At 39.0% G+C, this 23,328-nt stretch overlaps 1 protein-coding gene across 1 annotated transcript; it reads left to right on the top strand.

Annotated features, from left to right (window-relative positions):
• Window positions 1-935: 935 nt before the first annotated feature.
• On the top strand, window positions 936-22,858 carry LOC140004740 (uncharacterized). Its single transcript, XM_072044883.1, has 3 exons — window positions 936-2,874; window positions 3,577-4,470; window positions 22,317-22,858. The coding sequence occupies exons 1-3, from the start codon at window positions 936-938 to the stop codon at window positions 22,856-22,858; spliced, it is 3,375 nt and encodes a 1,124-aa protein (XP_071900984.1).
• Window positions 22,859-23,328: the final 470 nt, after the last annotated feature.

Genomic DNA, 23,328 nt, shown 5'->3' with positions numbered 1-23,328 from the left:
GAAAATTTTTGGGGTTAGGAAGCTACCAAATCTGGAAAATTTTTTAGGAAGTTCTAGCCGACTTTGAGGGGAATTTAAGAAGAGGAAATTCTGGAAAATTTTTGAGGTTAGGAAGCTACCAAATCTGGAATATTTTTTAGGAAGTCTAGCCGACTTTGAGGGGAATTTAAGAAGAGGAAATTCTTGAAAATAATTAGAGGTTAGGAAGCTACCAAATCTGGAAAATTTTTAAGGAGGTCCTAGCCGACTTTAGGGAGATTTCCAAAGAGGTTCTACACCTAACTTGGTTCCAAAAAAATCAATTAGGAAATTAAGTAAACACTTGGGAAACTCTATCATTGTACTTGGACATTTTTTTTGTACATCAATTCTTCCTCGTTCCATTCCTTGTCGAATTCATTACTTGAGCTTTCCGTTTCTACTCTTGCTACTTGTTTCTTTGGTACAATTGGATGCTGTTTGATCAAAGTTTGATTGAATTTCTTTGAGAAAATTTCTGATTTCTTCAAAGGCAACAATCAAGTAGGCTTGAGGAGTGAATTGGTGAGAGCATTAAAGTGACATAAACACTTGAGTGAAAACACGAGAGGAGTGAAACACTTAAGGGAGCAAGTGAGGCATTTTCTACTAACAATTTGTCAAGTTTTGCAGGTTTCACCATGTCTCAGGAAAATGAACTTTCCATTGCTCAGTTATCACTAAAAATGGATGCTATGTGGAAGGAAATGCAGAGGAGATTTGACCAAAGACTGGAAACGATCCATGAGCAGATTGATCAACTAAGTTCATCTAGGGTTTCTTCTAGGAAATCTAGAGGAAAATCCACCCTGGAGGAATCTAGTGACTCCAATGCCGATTCGGAACATGAGGCATACGAGCAAAGATGACTGAAGCGAAACACAAGAGCAATCGGTGATGCAATCAAAGGGATAAAGATGAAGATTCCTCCGTTCCAAGGCAAATCCGATCCGGATACATACCTTGAATGGGAGAGTCGGGTAGAGCTAGTATTCGATTGTAATGACTACACCGACGCACAAAAATTGAGACTTGCCGTAGTAGAATTCACCGACTATACCCTAGTTTGGTGGGAACAAGTGGCTACCAGTAGGAGAAGGTGTGGTGAACCACCTCTAACCACTTGGACTGAGCTCAAGAGACTGATGAAGAAGCAATTTGTACCAAGTCACTACCATAGAGACTTGTACCAAAAACTTCAAACCTTGACACAAGGTCCACGCTCAGTTGAGGACTACTACAAGGACATGGAAATCTCCATGTTGAGAGCTGATATTCAAGAAGATCGAGAGGCTACAATGGCAAGATTTCTCAGTGGTCTAAGGGTTGAAATAGCCGATCAACTTGAGCTTCAATACTATGTGGAGATAGACGATATGGTGGACAAGGCCATCAAGATTGAGCAAAGGCTCAAGCGGAGGGGTACCACCAGAAATTATAACTCTAATCCACAACCATTTACTCGACCATTCCAGCCCAGGAGGGAGGAGAGAGGTCCGAAAACTTGGAATCCTCCAAAGCCGAAGCAAGATCACGGGTCAAGCTCACGGCCACCTTTTACCAAAACCGACTCCAAGGTTGTTTCAAAGACAACAATTGAAACTTCAAAGCCTAGGAACCGTGACACGAAATGTTGGAGGTGTCAAGGAGTTGGGCATATTGCGAGCCAATGTCCAAACCCAAGGACAATGCTTGTCCTACCAAATGGAGACATTGTCACTGATGATGAAGAGGAGGATTACAAAGACATGCCTCCCTTGGTTGAAGAGGAAGATGAGATAGAGGAAGTTCCAACTCAAGACAAAGTTGGATTGGTAGCAAGGAGAGCACTAGCTACTCAAGCTAGTAGAGATGAGCTTCAACGTGACAACATCTTTTACACGAGGTGCCATGTGACCAACAAGGTATGCAGTTTGGTAATTGACCCCGGCAGTTGCACTAATGTTGCTAGTGCATTGATGGTGGAGAAACTAAACTTGCCAACTAGTGAGCACCCCCGTCCCTACAAGCTTCAGTGGTTAAACAACAGTGGAGAGGTACGTGTTCTTAAACAAGTTTTGGTTACTTTTCGCATTGGTAGGTATGAAGATGATGTTATGTGTGATGTAGTACCAATGCAAGCTGCACATATACTCTTAGGGCGTCCTTGGCAATTTGACAAAAGAGTCACTTTTGATGGTTTTTTGAACAAATACTCTTTTATGTATAATTGTAAAAAGATTACACTTGCACCTCTTACACCTCAACAAGTACATGAGCATCAAGTTAGTCTACAAAAAGAGTATGACTTGCATGCTACCACCAAGAAGGACAACGCCAAAGCTAAGAAATTAGTGTTGGCCGACCCTTCTTCAAGCAAGTTGGATCCCTCTCATTCGGTCTTCGAGCCCGCACAGGAGAGAAAACCCAGCATGCTTGCCAAGGTGAAAGATGTGAGAAAGGCCTTGCATTCTAATCAGGTTTTATTTATTTTATTTGGCAAGGAATCCTTACTCACTAATGCTCTTGATGCTTCTTTGCCTAGTGTTATTACTAACCTCTTACAGGAGTATCAAGACGTCTTTCCTGAGGATATACCTAATGGTTTGCCTCCATTAAGGGGAATTGAACATCAAATTGATTTCATTCCTGGCTCTTCCCTTCCAAACAAGGCACCATATAGGACCAATCCTGAGGAAACCAAGGAGCAACAACGACAAGTGGAGGAGTTGCTTGGTAAGGGTTGGATTCAAGAGAGTCTAAGCCATTGTGCTGTACCAGTTCTACTTGTTCCAAAGAAAGATAGAGGATGGAGAATGTGCACTGATTGTAGGGCAATTAATGCCATCACGGTAAAGTACCGCCATCCCATACCTCGTTTGGATGACATGCTTGATGAATTACATGGTGCTATCATTTTTACTAAGATTGATTTGAAAAGTGGTTACCATTAAATTCGCATGAAAGAAGGAGATGAATGGAAAACTGCATTTAAAACAAAACATGGACTTTTTGAGTGGTTGGTCATGCCTTTTGGGCTAACCAATGCACCAAGTACTTTTATGAGACTCATGAATCATGTTTTACGCTCTTTCATTGGTAAATTTGTGGTCGTTTACTTTGATGACATTTTGATCTATAGTAAGACTCTAGATGAGCATGTTGTGCATTTACAAATGGTTCTCGATGCACTTCGCAAGGCAAGCCTCTACGCTAACCTTAAGAAGTGTACCTTTTGCACAAATCAATTGGTTTTCCTAGGATATGTTGTTAGTGAGCAGGGAATTCATGTTGATCAAGAAAAGGTGAAGGCTATTAGTGAATGGCCAACCCCTACCAATGTAAGTGAGGTGAGAAGTTTCCATGGCTTGGCAAGCTTCTATAGGCGTTTTGTCAGGGATTTTAGCACAATTGCTGCCCCACTTACGTCAATTGTCAAGAAAGATGTGCAATTTCATTGGGGAGAGGAACAAGCTAAGTCTTTCCAATTACTTAAACACAAGCTCACACATGCACCTGTTCTTAGTTTACCTAATTTTGACAAAGCTTTTGAAGTAGAGTGTTATGCTTCTGGTATAGGTATTGGAGCTGTTTTACTCCAAGAGGGTCGCCCGGTTGCCTACTTTAGCGAGAAGTTGAATGGAGCTACTCTAAACTACTCAACCTATGATAAGGAACTCATGACCTTAGTGCGAGCTCTACAAACATGGCAACATTACCTTCGCCCTCGTGAATTTGTCTTGCACACCGATCATGAGTCGCTCAAGCATATCAAATCCCAAGACAAGTTGAGTAAGCGACATGCGAGATGGATTACCTTCATTGACAGTTTTACCTTTGTGATCAAATACAAGACAGGTAAGACGAATGTTGTGGCTGATGCACTCTCACGAAGGTATACACTTATCACTACATTAGATGCTAAGTTGCTTGGTTTTGAATTTCTTAAAGATCTTTATGCCACTGACTCAGATTTTGGTGAGATTTTTATCTCCTTGCCACGACACTCTCGTGAGCACTATTTCATCTCTCAGGGGTTCTTATACTACAAGGACAAGCTTTGCATTCCCAAGAGCTCCATGCGCACACTCCTGGTGAGAGAAGCTCATGGAGGAGGACTAATGGGACACTTTGGCATTGCTAAGACCTTAATGATTCTCCAAGAGCATTTCTTCTGGCCACGCATGAGGAGTGACGTAGAACGGCACATTGAAAGGTGTGTGACCTGTCACCAAGCCAAATCAAAGGTACACCCTTATGGTCTCTATACACCTTTGCCAATTCCACATGAACCATGGGTTGATCTGTCAATGGATTTTGTGCTTGGACTACCTAGAACTAGAAAAGGACATGATTCAATCTATGTGGTAGTTGACCGCTTCTCCAAAATGGCCCATTTTATTCCTTGTCTTAAAACAGATGATGCTAAGCATGTTGCGGATTTATTCTTTCGTGAGATAGTTAGATTACATGGCATGCCACGCACTATTGTTTCTAATAGGGACGCCAAATTCCTTAGCTATTTTTGGAAAACTTTGTGGTGTAAACTAGGTACTAAATTGCTATTTTCTACTTCTAGCCACCCACAAACTGATGGTCAAACCGAAGTGGTTATGTGACGCCCCGAAAAAAAAACTGAGTTTGAGAACCCGGAAATTTTCTAATTTTCTAGGGTTTATTTTTTTAATTGCCCGCCTTTTCTACATTTTCTTGATTAGAAAAATTTTCCAGATAAAGTTTATGAGCAAAAATAGTTTTAAAATGATTTTTCTAGTATCGGTTAGTTTTTGAGAAAATAAAAGCGTATTTTGGACGTGGGACCCGCAAGTGCGGTAAATGCATTATATTTTTTTTACAACTTGTTGGAATTTTGTATTAAGTGATATTATTTTACAAGGTGTTAAGATATTTGTAATTGGAGAGACAAAAGATAAGTTTTAAACCTAAGGGTGACAAGTGTCACCATAAGATTAAGTCTTGGACTTTGACTTACTATTCAACCTTTTACCATTTACCATAATAACTTCAAAAATTGACCAAAATATCTTCATTGCTAAGCTTCATATGGCCGGCCACCTTCAAGCAATAAGGGAAGAGAAGCTCTCCAATTTCTTTGCTCCAAGCTTGCTTAATCTTCACTTTTAACCGTTTAATTTTAGTTTTACTCTATAAAAACTCTTCTCTTGGTTGGATTAAGGTTCTTGGTGAAGTGATTTGGAAGATTTAAGTGCAAGGTTGCTCCATCTCTTTGGTTACTAAGGTGAGTTGAGAAGGACCCCTCTCCTCCCTCTAATGATGTTAAATTCATGCTTGGTGATAGTAGGAGATGCAAGTTTATGGATTAAAACTTGATTTTGGTTGAATTGGTGAAGTTTTTTATTTTTTTGAGGAATTTTCTGGTTTAATGTGATCATGGTGTTGTGGTCATGTATGATGATTGGAAATGATGTTTAATGACTCTAGGAGGTGGAAAAAGTGATTAAGTGCAATCAATTTCTGTTTTGGAAGAAATTTCAGAAAATTAGGTTTTGTAGTTCTTCATTCTGCCCGAATTTATTGCACTATGTTAGAGGCCGAATTGGCCTTTGATCAAAACATGAAAGTTGTAGGTATTGGTGAGTTTGAAGTGTCTGCAAAATTTCAGGTCATTTGGATATGTGTAGAGTGAGTTATGTCGATTTTACTGTTGCTGATCTGGGTTGCTCAGAATGTGAAAAACTGCGCTTGTAATCGTTTGTTTTGACTGGAATTGGTTTGGATTTTGTTGTTGGTATCTTCTGAGGAAATGTAGCTGGATGTCTTAGCTAACATATGCCTTTGGAATTTCGGCATTTGGACCTGTATAGACTGAGTTGTGTTCATTACAGCATTGTGTGATTTGTAAACCTGTTTTTGGTGGTTCTGGTGTAGTATTTGGCATATTTGACCTAGTTGTGCTAGGATTTGGATTGAGTGGCCTTCTACATTGTTGTAGCCCTGTTTCTTAGCTTCGAAACGGTGGGTCTTGCACCTTCATCCGACAATCGTCGCGCATTTGGTACCATTACCGCAAAATGACGTCAAAACTGTTTTTCTGGTTTTGAGCTTAACCTTCATTTCCGGACTTTTCCCTAGCTTGACTTGTATTAGTACTACTTGGAGCTTGCTGAATGGCTATGGATGAACTTGTTGTTGTGTGTGTACCTTTGGGACTGGCTGAGGAAATAATGAAGCCATGATGGCTGGAAAAGTTAGCAAATGTAGGGGAAGTGCTGTCCGAACTTTTAAAGGATTTGTTTGCATTGAGTTTGTGATCTAAGACTTGGGTTTGAGCAAGGCAATGATACATGATGGATGATTTCTGAGCCATTGAGGTGAGTGACCTCAAACTACTTCTAAAGTTATTTATGAACCGTTTCTTACATTATTTACTTTTGAACTGTTTCCAAAGTTACTTTTGAAATGTTTTCTTGCATATCATGTGTGCTGGCATTTGAGTGTGCCTTGTTTGCTATGTTTCTTGACTTCATGACTTGTATTTTGGTTGATAACGTGTTAAGCGCTTATAATGATTTCCAAAACGAGTTTTCGAGGCGAGTGTGTACTTTATCGCACTCGACCTAAATAGCTGTGCAATTTTCAAGGATTTAATTATTGAAATGCTAGTTGCGCATGATGTAAGCCTTTTGGGCTGAACTGGCCATTGCCCCTTGTTACCGGTCGTCTTGAGCCAGAAGCGGACTCGGTCAGGCGATTAGGAACTTGGGTGAACGTTTGGTATACTCGAGTATTACCTATGTAGGTTGGTGGAGCCTGGCCAAAAGCCAGGGACGGGGTGAATGAAATAAAATGAATGACCAAATGAGCGAGGAAATGTCAGGAGAATGAATGTATCCTTTCATGAATGTTACTATCGCTTTCCATTGTAAATGTTTCTTGAATTATTGATAATCCATATTTACTGTTTTGCAAATGTTGTAGTTGTTTCCGGATTTATCATTGCTATATGACATCATTGAAATGAACTATTGTGAAACCGATTTGATTACTGATTTTAATGGTTACTCGCTGAGCTTCTAGCTCACCCCAAAAAATGTTTTATTTCCCCCCCCAGGGCTCAAGGCGAAGAAAAGCTTGGAGTGCTTATTCACGTGACTGGATGGCTTATATCGTGTACAGTTTAAGTTTGGATCTATTTTATGTACGAGTTGGTCTTGTATAAATATTTGAAATTGATATGGATGTAAGTATACGTTCCACGATTGGAATCAGTTTCCGCTGCATTTGTGATATGTAATCATTGGAGAATTTGATGTAATTTTGAGATTTATATTGTAATTGGGTTCAGGACTGTAGTGTGCGACTGAGTCCCGGCTAGAGCTGGGCAGGCGGTCCGCCGAACCCTCTGGTTCGCCTTAGGGGAAGGTGGGGTCGTCACAATTGGTATCAGAGCTTAGGCTTGAGATCTCTGTAGTGTATCCTAGGCTTGAAGTTTAGGATGCCGGACTGTGGGTTTGATTTGACTCTTGAGAGATTTGTGCAGGATGTCTTGACTTGATTGGTACAAGAGGGAATGTCGAGGACGACATTCTTTTAAGGAGGGGAGATTGTGACGCCCCGAAAAAAAAACTGAGTTTGAGAACCCGGAAATTTTCTAATTTTCTAGGGTTTATTTTTTTAATTGCCCGCCTTTTCTACATTTTCTTGATTAGAAAAATTTTCCAGATAAAGTTTATGAGCAAAAATAGTTTTAAAATGATTTTTCTAGTATCGGTTAGTTTTTGAGAAAATAAAAGCGTATTTTGGACGTGGGACCCGCAAGTGCGGTAAATGCATTATATTTTTTTTACAACTTGTTGGAATTTTGTATTAAGTGATATTATTTTACAAGGTGTTAAGATATTTGTAATTGGAGAGACAAAAGATAAGTTTTAAACCTAAGGGTGACAAGTGTCACCATAAGATTAAGTCTTGGACTTTGACTTACTATTCAACCTTTTACCATTTACCATAATAACTTCAAAAATTGACCAAAATATCTTCATTGCTAAGCTTCATATGGCCGGCCACCTTCAAGCAATAAGGGAAGAGAAGCTCTCCAATTTCTTTGCTCCAAGCTTGCTTAATCTTCACTTTTAACCGTTTAATTTTAGTTTTACTCTATAAAAACTCTTCTCTTGGTTGGATTAAGGTTCTTGGTGAAGTGATTTGGAAGATTTAAGTGCAAGGTTGCTCCATCTCTTTGGTTACTAAGGTGAGTTGAGAAGGACCCCTCTCCTCCCTCTAATGATGTTAAATTCATGCTTGGTGATAGTAGGAGATGCAAGTTTATGGATTAAAACTTGATTTTGGTTGAATTGGTGAAGTTTTTTATTTTTTTGAGGAATTTTCTGGTTTAATGTGATCATGGTGTTGTGGTCATGTATGATGATTGGAAATGATGTTTAATGACTCTAGGAGGTGGAAAAAGTGATTAAGTGCAATCAATTTCTGTTTTGGAAGAAATTTCAGAAAATTAGGTTTTGTAGTTCTTCATTCTGCCCGAATTTATTGCACTATGTTAGAGGCCGAATTGGCCTTTGATCAAAACATGAAAGTTGTAGGTATTGGTGAGTTTGAAGTGTCTGCAAAATTTCAGGTCATTTGGATATGTGTAGAGTGAGTTATGTCGATTTTACTGTTGCTGATCTGGGTTGCTCAGAATGTGAAAAACTGCGCTTGTAATCGTTTGTTTTGACTGGAATTGGTTTGGATTTTGTTGTTGGTATCTTCTGAGGAAATGTAGCTGGATGTCTTAGCTAACATATGCCTTTGGAATTTCGGCATTTGGACCTGTATAGACTGAGTTGTGTTCATTACAGCATTGTGTGATTTGTAAACCTGTTTTTGGTGGTTCTGGTGTAGTATTTGGCATATTTGACCTAGTTGTGCTAGGATTTGGATTGAGTGGCCTTCTACATTGTTGTAGCCCTGTTTCTTAGCTTCGAAACGGTGGGTCTTGCACCTTCATCCGACAATCGTCGCGCATTTGGTACCATTACCGCAAAATGACGTCAAAACTGTTTTTCTGGTTTTGAGCTTAACCTTCATTTCCGGACTTTTCCCTAGCTTGACTTGTATTAGTACTACTTGGAGCTTGCTGAATGGCTATGGATGAACTTGTTGTTGTGTGTGTACCTTTGGGACTGGCTGAGGAAATAATGAAGCCATGATGGCTGGAAAAGTTAGCAAATGTAGGGGAAGTGCTGTCCGAACTTTTAAAGGATTTGTTTGCATTGAGTTTGTGATCTAAGACTTGGGTTTGAGCAAGGCAATGATACATGATGGATGATTTCTGAGCCATTGAGGTGAGTGACCTCAAACTACTTCTAAAGTTATTTATGAACCGTTTCTTACATTATTTACTTTTGAACTGTTTCCAAAGTTACTTTTGAAATGTTTTCTTGCATATCATGTGTGCTGGCATTTGAGTGTGCCTTGTTTGCTATGTTTCTTGACTTCATGACTTGTATTTTGGTTGATAACGTGTTAAGCGCTTATAATGATTTCCAAAACGAGTTTTCGAGGCGAGTGTGTACTTTATCGCACTCGACCTAAATAGCTGTGCAATTTTCAAGGATTTAATTATTGAAATGCTAGTTGCGCATGATGTAAGCCTTTTGGGCTGAACTGGCCATTGCCCCTTGTTACCGGTCGTCTTGAGCCAGAAGCGGACTCGGTCAGGCGATTAGGAACTTGGGTGAACGTTTGGTATACTCGAGTATTACCTATGTAGGTTGGTGGAGCCTGGCCAAAAGCCAGGGACGGGGTGAATGAAATAAAATGAATGACCAAATGAGCGAGGAAATGTCAGGAGAATGAATGTATCCTTTCATGAATGTTACTATCGCTTTCCATTGTAAATGTTTCTTGAATTATTGATAATCCATATTTACTGTTTTGCAAATGTTGTAGTTGTTTCCGGATTTATCATTGCTATATGACATCATTGAAATGAACTATTGTGAAACCGATTTGATTACTGATTTTAATGGTTACTCGCTGAGCTTCTAGCTCACCCCAAAAAATGTTTTATTTCCCCCCCCAGGGCTCAAGGCGAAGAAAAGCTTGGAGTGCTTATTCACGTGACTGGATGGCTTATATCGTGTACAGTTTAAGTTTGGATCTATTTTATGTACGAGTTGGTCTTGTATAAATATTTGAAATTGATATGGATGTAAGTATACGTTCCACGATTGGAATCAGTTTCCGCTGCATTTGTGATATGTAATCATTGGAGAATTTGATGTAATTTTGAGATTTATATTGTAATTGGGTTCAGGACTGTAGTGTGCGACTGAGTCCCGGCTAGAGCTGGGCAGGCGGTCCGCCGAACCCTCTGGTTCGCCTTAGGGGAAGGTGGGGTCGTCACAGTTGGTATCAGAGCTTAGGCTTGAGATCTCTGTAGTGTATCCTAGGCTTGAAGTTTAGGATGCCGGACTGTGGGTTTGATTTGACTCTTGAGAGATTTGTGCAGGATGTCTTGACTTGATTGGTACAAGAGGGAATGTCGAGGACGACATTCTTTTAAGGAGGGGAGATTGTGACGCCCCGAAAAAAAAACTGAGTTTGAGAACCCGGAAATTTTCTAATTTTCTAGGGTTTATTTTTTTAATTGCCCGCCTTTTCTACATTTTCTTGATTAGAAAAATTTTCCAGATAAAGTTTATGAGCAAAAATAGTTTTAAAATGATTTTTCTAGTATCGGTTAGTTTTTGAGAAAATAAAAGCGTATTTTGGACGTGGGACCCGCAAGTGCGGTAAATGCATTATATTTTTTTTACAACTTGTTGGAATTTTGTATTAAGTGATATTATTTTACAAGGTGTTAAGATATTTGTAATTGGAGAGACAAAAGATAAGTTTTAAACCTAAGGGTGACAAGTGTCACCATAAGATTAAGTCTTGGACTTTGACTTACTATTCAACCTTTTACCATTTACCATAATAACTTCAAAAATTGACCAAAATATCTTCATTGCTAAGCTTCATATGGCCGGCCACCTTCAAGCAATAAGGGAAGAGAAGCTCTCCAATTTCTTTGCTCCAAGCTTGCTTAATCTTCACTTTTAACCGTTTAATTTTAGTTTTACTCTATAAAAACTCTTCTCTTGGTTGGATTAAGGTTCTTGGTGAAGTGATTTGGAAGATTTAAGTGCAAGGTTGCTCCATCTCTTTGGTTACTAAGGTGAGTTGAGAAGGACCCCTCTCCTCCCTCTAATGATGTTAAATTCATGCTTGGTGATAGTAGGAGATGCAAGTTTATGGATTAAAACTTGATTTTGGTTGAATTGGTGAAGTTTTTTATTTTTTTGAGGAATTTTCTGGTTTAATGTGATCATGGTGTTGTGGTCATGTATGATGATTGGAAATGATGTTTAATGACTCTAGGAGGTGGAAAAAGTGATTAAGTGCAATCAATTTCTGTTTTGGAAGAAATTTCAGAAAATTAGGTTTTGTAGTTCTTCATTCTGCCCGAATTTATTGCACTATGTTAGAGGCCGAATTGGCCTTTGATCAAAACATGAAAGTTGTAGGTATTGGTGAGTTTGAAGTGTCTGCAAAATTTCAGGTCATTTGGATATGTGTAGAGTGAGTTATGTCGATTTTACTGTTGCTGATCTGGGTTGCTCAGAATGTGAAAAACTGCGCTTGTAATCGTTTGTTTTGACTGGAATTGGTTTGGATTTTGTTGTTGGTATCTTCTGAGGAAATGTAGCTGGATGTCTTAGCTAACATATGCCTTTGGAATTTCGGCATTTGGACCTGTATAGACTGAGTTGTGTTCATTACAGCATTGTGTGATTTGTAAACCTGTTTTTGGTGGTTCTGGTGTAGTATTTGGCATATTTGACCTAGTTGTGCTAGGATTTGGATTGAGTGGCCTTCTACATTGTTGTAGCCCTGTTTCTTAGCTTCGAAACGGTGGGTCTTGCACCTTCATCCGACAATCGTCGCGCATTTGGTACCATTACCGCAAAATGACGTCAAAACTGTTTTTCTGGTTTTGAGCTTAACCTTCATTTCCGGACTTTTCCCTAGCTTGACTTGTATTAGTACTACTTGGAGCTTGCTGAATGGCTATGGATGAACTTGTTGTTGTGTGTGTACCTTTGGGACTGGCTGAGGAAATAATGAAGCCATGATGGCTGGAAAAGTTAGCAAATGTAGGGGAAGTGCTGTCCGAACTTTTAAAGGATTTGTTTGCATTGAGTTTGTGATCTAAGACTTGGGTTTGAGCAAGGCAATGATACATGATGGATGATTTCTGAGCCATTGAGGTGAGTGACCTCAAACTACTTCTAAAGTTATTTATGAACCGTTTCTTACATTATTTACTTTTGAACTGTTTCCAAAGTTACTTTTGAAATGTTTTCTTGCATATCATGTGTGCTGGCATTTGAGTGTGCCTTGTTTGCTATGTTTCTTGACTTCATGACTTGTATTTTGGTTGATAACGTGTTAAGCGCTTATAATGATTTCCAAAACGAGTTTTCGAGGCGAGTGTGTACTTTATCGCACTCGACCTAAATAGCTGTGCAATTTTCAAGGATTTAATTATTGAAATGCTAGTTGCGCATGATGTAAGCCTTTTGGGCTGAACTGGCCATTGCCCCTTGTTACCGGTCGTCTTGAGCCAGAAGCGGACTCGGTCAGGCGATTAGGAACTTGGGTGAACGTTTGGTATACTCGAGTATTACCTATGTAGGTTGGTGGAGCCTGGCCAAAAGCCAGGGACGGGGTGAATGAAATAAAATGAATGACCAAATGAGCGAGGAAATGTCAGGAGAATGAATGTATCCTTTCATGAATGTTACTATCGCTTTCCATTGTAAATGTTTCTTGAATTATTGATAATCCATATTTACTGTTTTGCAAATGTTGTAGTTGTTTCCGGATTTATCATTGCTATATGACATCATTGAAATGAACTATTGTGAAACCGATTTGATTACTGATTTTAATGGTTACTCGCTGAGCTTCTAGCTCACCCCAAAAAATGTTTTATTTCCCCCCCCAGGGCTCAAGGCGAAGAAAAGCTTGGAGTGCTTATTCACGTGACTGGATGGCTTATATCGTGTACAGTTTAAGTTTGGATCTATTTTATGTACGAGTTGGTCTTGTATAAATATTTGAAATTGATATGGATGTAAGTATACGTTCCACGATTGGAATCAGTTTCCGCTGCATTTGTGATATGTAATCATTGGAGAATTTGATGTAATTTTGAGATTTATATTGTAATTGGGTTCAGGACTGTAGTGTGCGACTGAGTCCCGGCTAGAGCTGGGCAGGCGGTCCGCCGAACCCTCTGGTTCGCCTTAGGGGAAGGTGGGGTCGTCACAGTTGGTATCAGAGCTTAGGCTTGAGATCTCTGTAGTGTATCCTAGGCTTGAAGTTTAGGATGCCGGACTGTGGGTTTGATTTGACTCTTGAGAGATTTGTGCAGGATGTCTTGACTTGATTGGTACAAGAGGGAATGTCGAGGACGACATTCTTTTAAGGAGGGGAGATTGTGACGCCCCGAAAAAAAAACTGAGTTTGAGAACCCGGAAATTTTCTAATTTTCTAGGGTTTATTTTTTTAATTGCCCGCCTTTTCTACATTTTCTTGATTAGAAAAATTTTCCAGATAAAGTTTATGAGCAAAAATAGTTTTAAAATGATTTTTCTAGTATCGGTTAGTTTTTGAGAAAATAAAAGCGTATTTTGGACGTGGGACCCGCAAGTGCGGTAAATGCATTATATTTTTTTTACAACTTGTTGGAATTTTGTATTAAGTGATATTATTTTACAAGGTGTTAAGATATTTGTAATTGGAGAGACAAAAGATAAGTTTTAAACCTAAGGGTGACAAGTGTCACCATAAGATTAAGTCTTGGACTTTGACTTACTATTCAACCTTTTACCATTTACCATAATAACTTCAAAAATTGACCAAAATATCTTCATTGCTAAGCTTCATATGGCCGGCCACCTTCAAGCAATAAGGGAAGAGAAGCTCTCCAATTTCTTTGCTCCAAGCTTGCTTAATCTTCACTTTTAACCGTTTAATTTTAGTTTTACTCTATAAAAACTCTTCTCTTGGTTGGATTAAGGTTCTTGGTGAAGTGATTTGGAAGATTTAAGTGCAAGGTTGCTCCATCTCTTTGGTTACTAAGGTGAGTTGAGAAGGACCCCTCTCCTCCCTCTAATGATGTTAAATTCATGCTTGGTGATAGTAGGAGATGCAAGTTTATGGATTAAAACTTGATTTTGGTTGAATTGGTGAAGTTTTTTATTTTTTTGAGGAATTTTCTGGTTTAATGTGATCATGGTGTTGTGGTCATGTATGATGATTGGAAATGATGTTTAATGACTCTAGGAGGTGGAAAAAGTGATTAAGTGCAATCAATTTCTGTTTTGGAAGAAATTTCAGAAAATTAGGTTTTGTAGTTCTTCATTCTGCCCGAATTTATTGCACTATGTTAGAGGCCGAATTGGCCTTTGATCAAAACATGAAAGTTGTAGGTATTGGTGAGTTTGAAGTGTCTGCAAAATTTCAGGTCATTTGGATATGTGTAGAGTGAGTTATGTCGATTTTACTGTTGCTGATCTGGGTTGCTCAGAATGTGAAAAACTGCGCTTGTAATCGTTTGTTTTGACTGGAATTGGTTTGGATTTTGTTGTTGGTATCTTCTGAGGAAATGTAGCTGGATGTCTTAGCTAACATATGCCTTTGGAATTTCGGCATTTGGACCTGTATAGACTGAGTTGTGTTCATTACAGCATTGTGTGATTTGTAAACCTGTTTTTGGTGGTTCTGGTGTAGTATTTGGCATATTTGACCTAGTTGTGCTAGGATTTGGATTGAGTGGCCTTCTACATTGTTGTAGCCCTGTTTCTTAGCTTCGAAACGGTGGGTCTTGCACCTTCATCCGACAATCGTCGCGCATTTGGTACCATTACCGCAAAATGACGTCAAAACTGTTTTTCTGGTTTTGAGCTTAACCTTCATTTCCGGACTTTTCCCTAGCTTGACTTGTATTAGTACTACTTGGAGCTTGCTGAATGGCTATGGATGAACTTGTTGTTGTGTGTGTACCTTTGGGACTGGCTGAGGAAATAATGAAGCCATGATGGCTGGAAAAGTTAGCAAATGTAGGGGAAGTGCTGTCCGAACTTTTAAAGGATTTGTTTGCATTGAGTTTGTGATCTAAGACTTGGGTTTGAGCAAGGCAATGATACATGATGGATGATTTCTGAGCCATTGAGGTGAGTGACCTCAAACTACTTCTAAAGTTATTTATGAACCGTTTCTTACATTATTTACTTTTGAACTGTTTCCAAAGTTACTTTTGAAATGTTTTCTTGCATATCATGTGTGCTGGCATTTGAGTGTGCCTTGTTTGCTATGTTTCTTGACTTCATGACTTGTATTTTGGTTGATAACGTGTTAAGCGCTTATAATGATTTCCAAAACGAGTTTTCGAGGCGAGTGTGTACTTTATCGCACTCGACCTAAATAGCTGTGCAATTTTCAAGGATTTAATTATTGAAATGCTAGTTGCGCATGATGTAAGCCTTTTGGGCTGAACTGGCCATTGCCCCTTGTTACCGGTCGTCTTGAGCCAGAAGCGGACTCGGTCAGGCGATTAGGAACTTGGGTGAACGTTTGGTATACTCGAGTATTACCTATGTAGGTTGGTGGAGCCTGGCCAAAAGCCAGGGACGGGGTGAATGAAATAAAATGAATGACCAAATGAGCGAGGAAATGTCAGGAGAATGAATGTATCCTTTCATGAATGTTACTATCGCTTTCCATTGTAAATGTTTCTTGAATTATTGATAATCCATATTTACTGTTTTGCAAATGTTGTAGTTGTTTCCGGATTTATCATTGCTATATGACATCATTGAAATGAACTATTGTGAAACCGATTTGATTACTGATTTTAATGGTTACTCGCTGAGCTTCTAGCTCACCCCAAAAAATGTTTTATTTCCCCCCCCAGGGCTCAAGGCGAAGAAAAGCTTGGAGTGCTTATTCACGTGACTGGATGGCTTATATCGTGTACAGTTTAAGTTTGGATCTATTTTATGTACGAGTTGGTCTTGTATAAATATTTGAAATTGATATGGATGTAAGTATACGTTCCACGATTGGAATCAGTTTCCGCTGCATTTGTGATATGTAATCATTGGAGAATTTGATGTAATTTTGAGATTTATATTGTAATTGGGTTCAGGACTGTAGTGTGCGACTGAGTCCCGGCTAGAGCTGGGCAGGCGGTCCGCCGAACCCTCTGGTTCGCCTTAGGGGAAGGTGGGGTCGTCACAGTTGGTATCAGAGCTTAGGCTTGAGATCTCTGTAGTGTATCCTAGGCTTGAAGTTTAGGATGCCGGACTGTGGGTTTGATTTGACTCTTGAGAGATTTGTGCAGGATGTCTTGACTTGATTGGTACAAGAGGGAATGTCGAGGACGACATTCTTTTAAGGAGGGGAGATTGTGACGCCCCGAAAAAAAAACTGAGTTTGAGAACCCGGAAATTTTCTAATTTTCTAGGGTTTATTTTTTTAATTGCCCGCCTTTTCTACATTTTCTTGATTAGAAAAATTTTCCAGATAAAGTTTATGAGCAAAAATAGTTTTAAAATGATTTTTCTAGTATCGGTTAGTTTTTGAGAAAATAAAAGCGTATTTTGGACGTGGGACCCGCAAGTGCGGTAAATGCATTATATTTTTTTTACAACTTGTTGGAATTTTGTATTAAGTGATATTATTTTACAAGGTGTTAAGATATTTGTAATTGGAGAGACAAAAGATAAGTTTTAAACCTAAGGGTGACAAGTGTCACCATAAGATTAAGTCTTGGACTTTGACTTACTATTCAACCTTTTACCATTTACCATAATAACTTCAAAAATTGACCAAAATATCTTCATTGCTAAGCTTCATATGGCCGGCCACCTTCAAGCAATAAGGGAAGAGAAGCTCTCCAATTTCTTTGCTCCAAGCTTGCTTAATCTTCACTTTTAACCGTTTAATTTTAGTTTTACTCTATAAAAACTCTTCTCTTGGTTGGATTAAGGTTCTTGGTGAAGTGATTTGGAAGATTTAAGTGCAAGGTTGCTCCATCTCTTTGGTTACTAAGGTGAGTTGAGAAGGACCCCTCTCCTCCCTCTAATGATGTTAAATTCATGCTTGGTGATAGTAGGAGATGCAAGTTTATGGATTAAAACTTGATTTTGGTTGAATTGGTGAAGTTTTTTATTTTTTTGAGGAATTTTCTGGTTTAATGTGATCATGGTGTTGTGGTCATGTATGATGATTGGAAATGATGTTTAATGACTCTAGGAGGTGGAAAAAGTGATTAAGTGCAATCAATTTCTGTTTTGGAAGAAATTTCAGAAAATTAGGTTTTGTAGTTCTTCATTCTGCCCGAATTTATTGCACTATGTTAGAGGCCGAATTGGCCTTTGATCAAAACATGAAAGTTGTAGGTATTGGTGAGTTTGAAGTGTCTGCAAAATTTCAGGTCATTTGGATATGTGTAGAGTGAGTTATGTCGATTTTACTGTTGCTGATCTGGGTTGCTCAGAATGTGAAAAACTGCGCTTGTAATCGTTTGTTTTGACTGGAATTGGTTTGGATTTTGTTGTTGGTATCTTCTGAGGAAATGTAGCTGGATGTCTTAGCTAACATATGCCTTTGGAATTTCGGCATTTGGACCTGTATAGACTGAGTTGTGTTCATTACAGCATTGTGTGATTTGTAAACCTGTTTTTGGTGGTTCTGGTGTAGTATTTGGCATATTTGACCTAGTTGTGCTAGGATTTGGATTGAGTGGCCTTCTACATTGTTGTAGCCCTGTTTCTTAGCTTCGAAACGGTGGGTCTTGCACCTTCATCCGACAATCGTCGCGCATTTGGTACCATTACCGCAAAATGACGTCAAAACTGTTTTTCTGGTTTTGAGCTTAACCTTCATTTCCGGACTTTTCCCTAGCTTGACTTGTATTAGTACTACTTGGAGCTTGCTGAATGGCTATGGATGAACTTGTTGTTGTGTGTGTACCTTTGGGACTGGCTGAGGAAATAATGAAGCCATGATGGCTGGAAAAGTTAGCAAATGTAGGGGAAGTGCTGTCCGAACTTTTAAAGGATTTGTTTGCATTGAGTTTGTGATCTAAGACTTGGGTTTGAGCAAGGCAATGATACATGATGGATGATTTCTGAGCCATTGAGGTGAGTGACCTCAAACTACTTCTAAAGTTATTTATGAACCGTTTCTTACATTATTTACTTTTGAACTGTTTCCAAATTTACTTTTGAAATGTTTTCTTGCATATCATGTGTGCTGGCATTTGAGTGTGCCTTGTTTGCTATGTTTCTTGACTTCATGACTTGTATTTTGGTTGATAACGTGTTAAGCGCTTATAATGATTTCCAAAACGAGTTTTCGAGGCGAGTGTGTACTTTATCGCACTCGACCTAAATAGCTGTGCAATTTTCAAGGATTTAATTATTGAAATGCTAGTTGCGCATGATGTAAGCCTTTTGGGCTGAACTGGCCATTGCCCCTTGTTACCGGTCGTCTTGAGCCAGAAGCGGACTCGGTCAGGCGATTAGGAACTTGGGTGAACGTTTGGTATACTCGAGTATTACCTATGTAGGTTGGTGGAGCCTGGCCAAAAGCCAGGGACGGGGTGAATGAAATAAAATGAATGACCAAATGAGCGAGGAAATGTCAGGAGAATGAATGTATCCTTTCATGAATGTTACTATCGCTTTCCATTGTAAATGTTTCTTGAATTATTGATAATCCATATTTACTGTTTTGCAAATGTTGTAGTTGTTTCCGGATTTATCATTGCTATATGACATCATTGAAATGAACTATTGTGAAACCGATTTGATTACTGATTTTAATGGTTACTCGCTGAGCTTCTAGCTCACCCCAAAAAATGTTTTATTTCCCCCCCCAGGGCTCAAGGCGAAGAAAAGCTTGGAGTGCTTATTCACGTGACTGGATGGCTTATATCGTGTACAGTTTAAGTTTGGATCTATTTTATGTACGAGTTGGTCTTGTATAAATATTTGAAATTGATATGGATGTAAGTATACGTTCCACGATTGGAATCAGTTTCCGCTGCATTTGTGATATGTAATCATTGGAGAATTTGATGTAATTTTGAGATTTATATTGTAATTGGGTTCAGGACTGTAGTGTGCGACTGAGTCCCGGCTAGAGCTGGGCAGGCGGTCCGCCGAACCCTCTGGTTCGCCTTAGGGGAAGGTGGGGTCGTCACAGTTGGTATCAGAGCTTAGGCTTGAGATCTCTGTAGTGTATCCTAGGCTTGAAGTTTAGGATGCCGGACTGTGGGTTTGATTTGACTCTTGAGAGATTTGTGCAGGATGTCTTGACTTGATTGGTACAAGAGGGAATGTCGAGGACGACATTCTTTTAAGGAGGGGAGATTGTGACGCCCCGAAAAAAAAACTGAGTTTGAGAACCCGGAAATTTTCTAATTTTCTAGGGTTTATTTTTTTAATTGCCCGCCTTTTCTACATTTTCTTGATTAGAAAAATTTTCCAGATAAAGTTTATGAGCAAAAATAGTTTTAAAATGATTTTTCTAGTATCGGTTAGTTTTTGAGAAAATAAAAGCGTATTTTGGACGTGGGACCCGCAAGTGCGGTAAATGCATTATATTTTTTTTACAACTTGTTGGAATTTTGTATTAAGTGATATTATTTTACAAGGTGTTAAGATATTTGTAATTGGAGAGACAAAAGATAAGTTTTAAACCTAAGGGTGACAAGTGTCACCATAAGATTAAGTCTTGGACTTTGACTTACTATTCAACCTTTTACCATTTACCATAATAACTTCAAAAATTGACCAAAATATCTTCATTGCTAAGCTTCATATGGCCGGCCACCTTCAAGCAATAAGGGAAGAGAAGCTCTCCAATTTCTTTGCTCCAAGCTTGCTTAATCTTCACTTTTAACCGTTTAATTTTAGTTTTACTCTATAAAAACTCTTCTCTTGGTTGGATTAAGGTTCTTGGTGAAGTGATTTGGAAGATTTAAGTGCAAGGTTGCTCCATCTCTTTGGTTACTAAGGTGAGTTGAGAAGGACCCCTCTCCTCCCTCTAATGATGTTAAATTCATGCTTGGTGATAGTAGGAGATGCAAGTTTATGGATTAAAACTTGATTTTGGTTGAATTGGTGAAGTTTTTTATTTTTTTGAGGAATTTTCTGGTTTAATGTGATCATGGTGTTGTGGTCATGTATGATGATTGGAAATGATGTTTAATGACTCTAGGAGGTGGAAAAAGTGATTAAGTGCAATCAATTTCTGTTTTGGAAGAAATTTCAGAAAATTAGGTTTTGTAGTTCTTCATTCTGCCCGAATTTATTGCACTATGTTAGAGGCCGAATTGGCCTTTGATCAAAACATGAAAGTTGTAGGTATTGGTGAGTTTGAAGTGTCTACAAAATTTCAGGTCATTTGGATATGTGTAGAGTGAGTTATGTCGATTTTACTGTTGCTGATCTGGGTTGCTCAGAATGTGAAAAACTGCGCTTGTAATCGTTTGTTTTGACTGGAATTGGTTTGGATTTTGTTGTTGGTATCTTCTGAGGAAATGTAGCTGGATGTCTTAGCTAACATATGCCTTTGGAATTTCGGCATTTGGACCTGTATAGACTGAGTTGTGTTCATTACAGCATTGTGTGATTTGTAAACCTGTTTTTGGTGGTTCTGGTGTAGTATTTGGCATATTTGACCTAGTTGTGCTAGGATTTGGATTGAGTGGCCTTCTACATTGTTGTAGCCCTGTTTCTTAGCTTCGAAACGGTGGGTCTTGCACCTTCATCCGACAATCGTAGCGCATTTGGTACCATTACCGCAAAATGACGTCAAAACTGTTTTTCTGGTTTTGAGCTTAACCTTCATTTCCGGACTTTTCCCTAGCTTGACTTGTATTAGTACTACTTGGAGCTTGCTGAATGGCTATGGATGAACTTGTTGTTGTGTGTGTACCTTTGGGACTGGCTGAGGAAATAATGAAGCCATGATGGCTGGAAAAGTTAGCAAATGTAGGGGAAGTGCTGTCCGAACTTTTAAAGGATTTGTTTGCATTGAGTTTGTGATCTAAGACTTGGGTTTGAGCAAGGCAATGATACATGATGGATGATTTCTGAGCCATTGAGGTGAGTGATCTCAAACTACTTCTAAAGTTATTTATGAACCGTTTCTTACATTATTTACTTTTGAACTGTTTCCAAAGTTACTTTTGAAATGTTTTCTTGCATATCATGTGTGCTGGCATTTGAGTGTGCCTTGTTTGCTATGTTTTTTGACTTCATGACTTGTATTTTGGTTGATAACGTGTTAAGCGCTTATAATGATTTCCAAAACGAGTTTTCGAGCGCGAGTGTGTACTTTATCGCACTCGACCTAAATAGCTGTGCAATTTTCAAGGATTTAATTATTGAAATGCTAGTTGCGCATGATGTAAGCCTTTTGGGCTGAACTGGCCATTGCCCCTTGTTACCGGTCGTCTTGAGCCAGAAGCGGACTCGGTCAGGCGATTAGGAACTTGGGTGAACGTTTGGTATACTCGAGTATTACCTATGTAGGTTGGTGGAGCCTGGCCAAAAGCCAGGGACGGGGTGAATGAAATAAAATGAATGACCAAATGAGCGAGGAAATGTCAGGAGAATGAATGTATCCTTTCATGAATGTTACTATCGCTTTCCATTGTAAATGTTTCTTGAATTATTGATAATCCATATTTACTGTTTTGCAAATGTTGTAGTTGTTTCCGGATTTATCATTGCTATATGACATCATTGAAATGAACTATTGTGAAACCGATTTGATTACTGATTTTAATGGTTACTCGCTGAGCTTCTAGCTCACCCCAAAAAATGTTTTATTTCCCCCCCCAGGGCTCAAGGCGAAGAAAAGCTTGGAGTGCTTATTCACGTGACTGGATGGCTTATATCGTGTACAGTTTAAGTTTGGATCTATTTTATGTACGAGTTGGTCTTGTATAAATATTTGAAATTGATATGGATGTAAGTATACGTTCCACGATTGGAATCAGTTTCCGCTGCATTTGTGATATGTAATCATTGGAGAATTTGATGTAATTTTGAGATTTATATTGTAATTGGGTTCAGGACTGTAGTGTGCGACTGAGTCCCGGCTAGAGCTGGGCAGGCGGTCCGCCGAACCCTCTGGTTCGCCTTAGGGGAAGGTGGGGTCGTCACAGGTTAATAGGACTTTATCTACCCTATTGCGCGCAGTTATTAAAAAGAACATTAAATCTTGGGAATATTGCTTACCACATGTGGAATTTGCATACACTCGCACTGTCCATTCTGCTACACGTTATTCGCCGTTTGAAATTGCGTATGGTTTTAACCCTCTCACACTTTTGGATTTAACTCCTTTACCTGTTCATGAGAGAGTTAACTTGGATGGTAAGACCAAGGCTGCATATGTACGTGAGTTACACACTAAGGTGCGAGCCAACATCGAGAAGCGTACACTTCAATACATCCAAAGTGTCAACAAGGGGCGCCGCAAGATGATCTTTGAGCCTGGCGATTGGGTATGGATACACATGCGCAAAGAGAGGTTCCCAGTCAAACGGCATAGTAAGCTATTTCCACGGGGAGATGGTCCATTCCAAGTCCTGGAGCGTATAAATGACAATGCCTACAAACTTGACCTTCCAGGTGAGTATGGGGTACATGCTACTTTTAATGTATCTGACTTGAGTCCTTTTCATGCAGACGATGAGTTTGATTTGGGGACAAATCGCCTTCAAGAGGAGGGGATGTAACATCTCGAATATTAGGAGGTTGTTTGTGAAGAAAATATTAAAGTGTATTTCTTTGGGGTTTGATTTAAAACCTTATTTTGTTTTAAAAGACTAGAACCCTAATTTTTTTTTACTGGAATTGAAAAATTATCATTTATTAAAGCCCTACTATCCAATTATTCCATAATAAGTGCAAATGAATCTAGAAAGTAGGGTTTTATTCTTCGGTTTCAAGTTTGGAGCAAAATTAGGGTTTTTGCGATTTTTCACCGGATGAATTTTCGGTACAGGGTAAGGATTAATTTTGGGGATTAAAAGTGGTTTTTAAGTGAGAAATAAGATGTGACTAGTGGCAATGGTATAAGGTTAGTGAATGAGAAGTAAAAACCCTAGTACGTGAGTTTTTAAGAAAAACGGCGCGAACCGGCGGGTCCCGCGTATTACCGATTGAACGCACCGCTTGACCACCATTTTTCTTACCCAACAAGTTT

Source organism: Coffea arabica, chromosome 4c (genome assembly GCF_036785885.1).
Source record: "Coffea arabica cultivar ET-39 chromosome 4c, Coffea Arabica ET-39 HiFi, whole genome shotgun sequence".
NCBI lineage: Eukaryota > Viridiplantae > Streptophyta > Magnoliopsida > Gentianales > Rubiaceae > Coffea > Coffea arabica.
The sequence above is the reverse complement of the archived record's forward strand: the minus strand, read 5'-3'. Positions and strand labels throughout refer to the sequence as shown.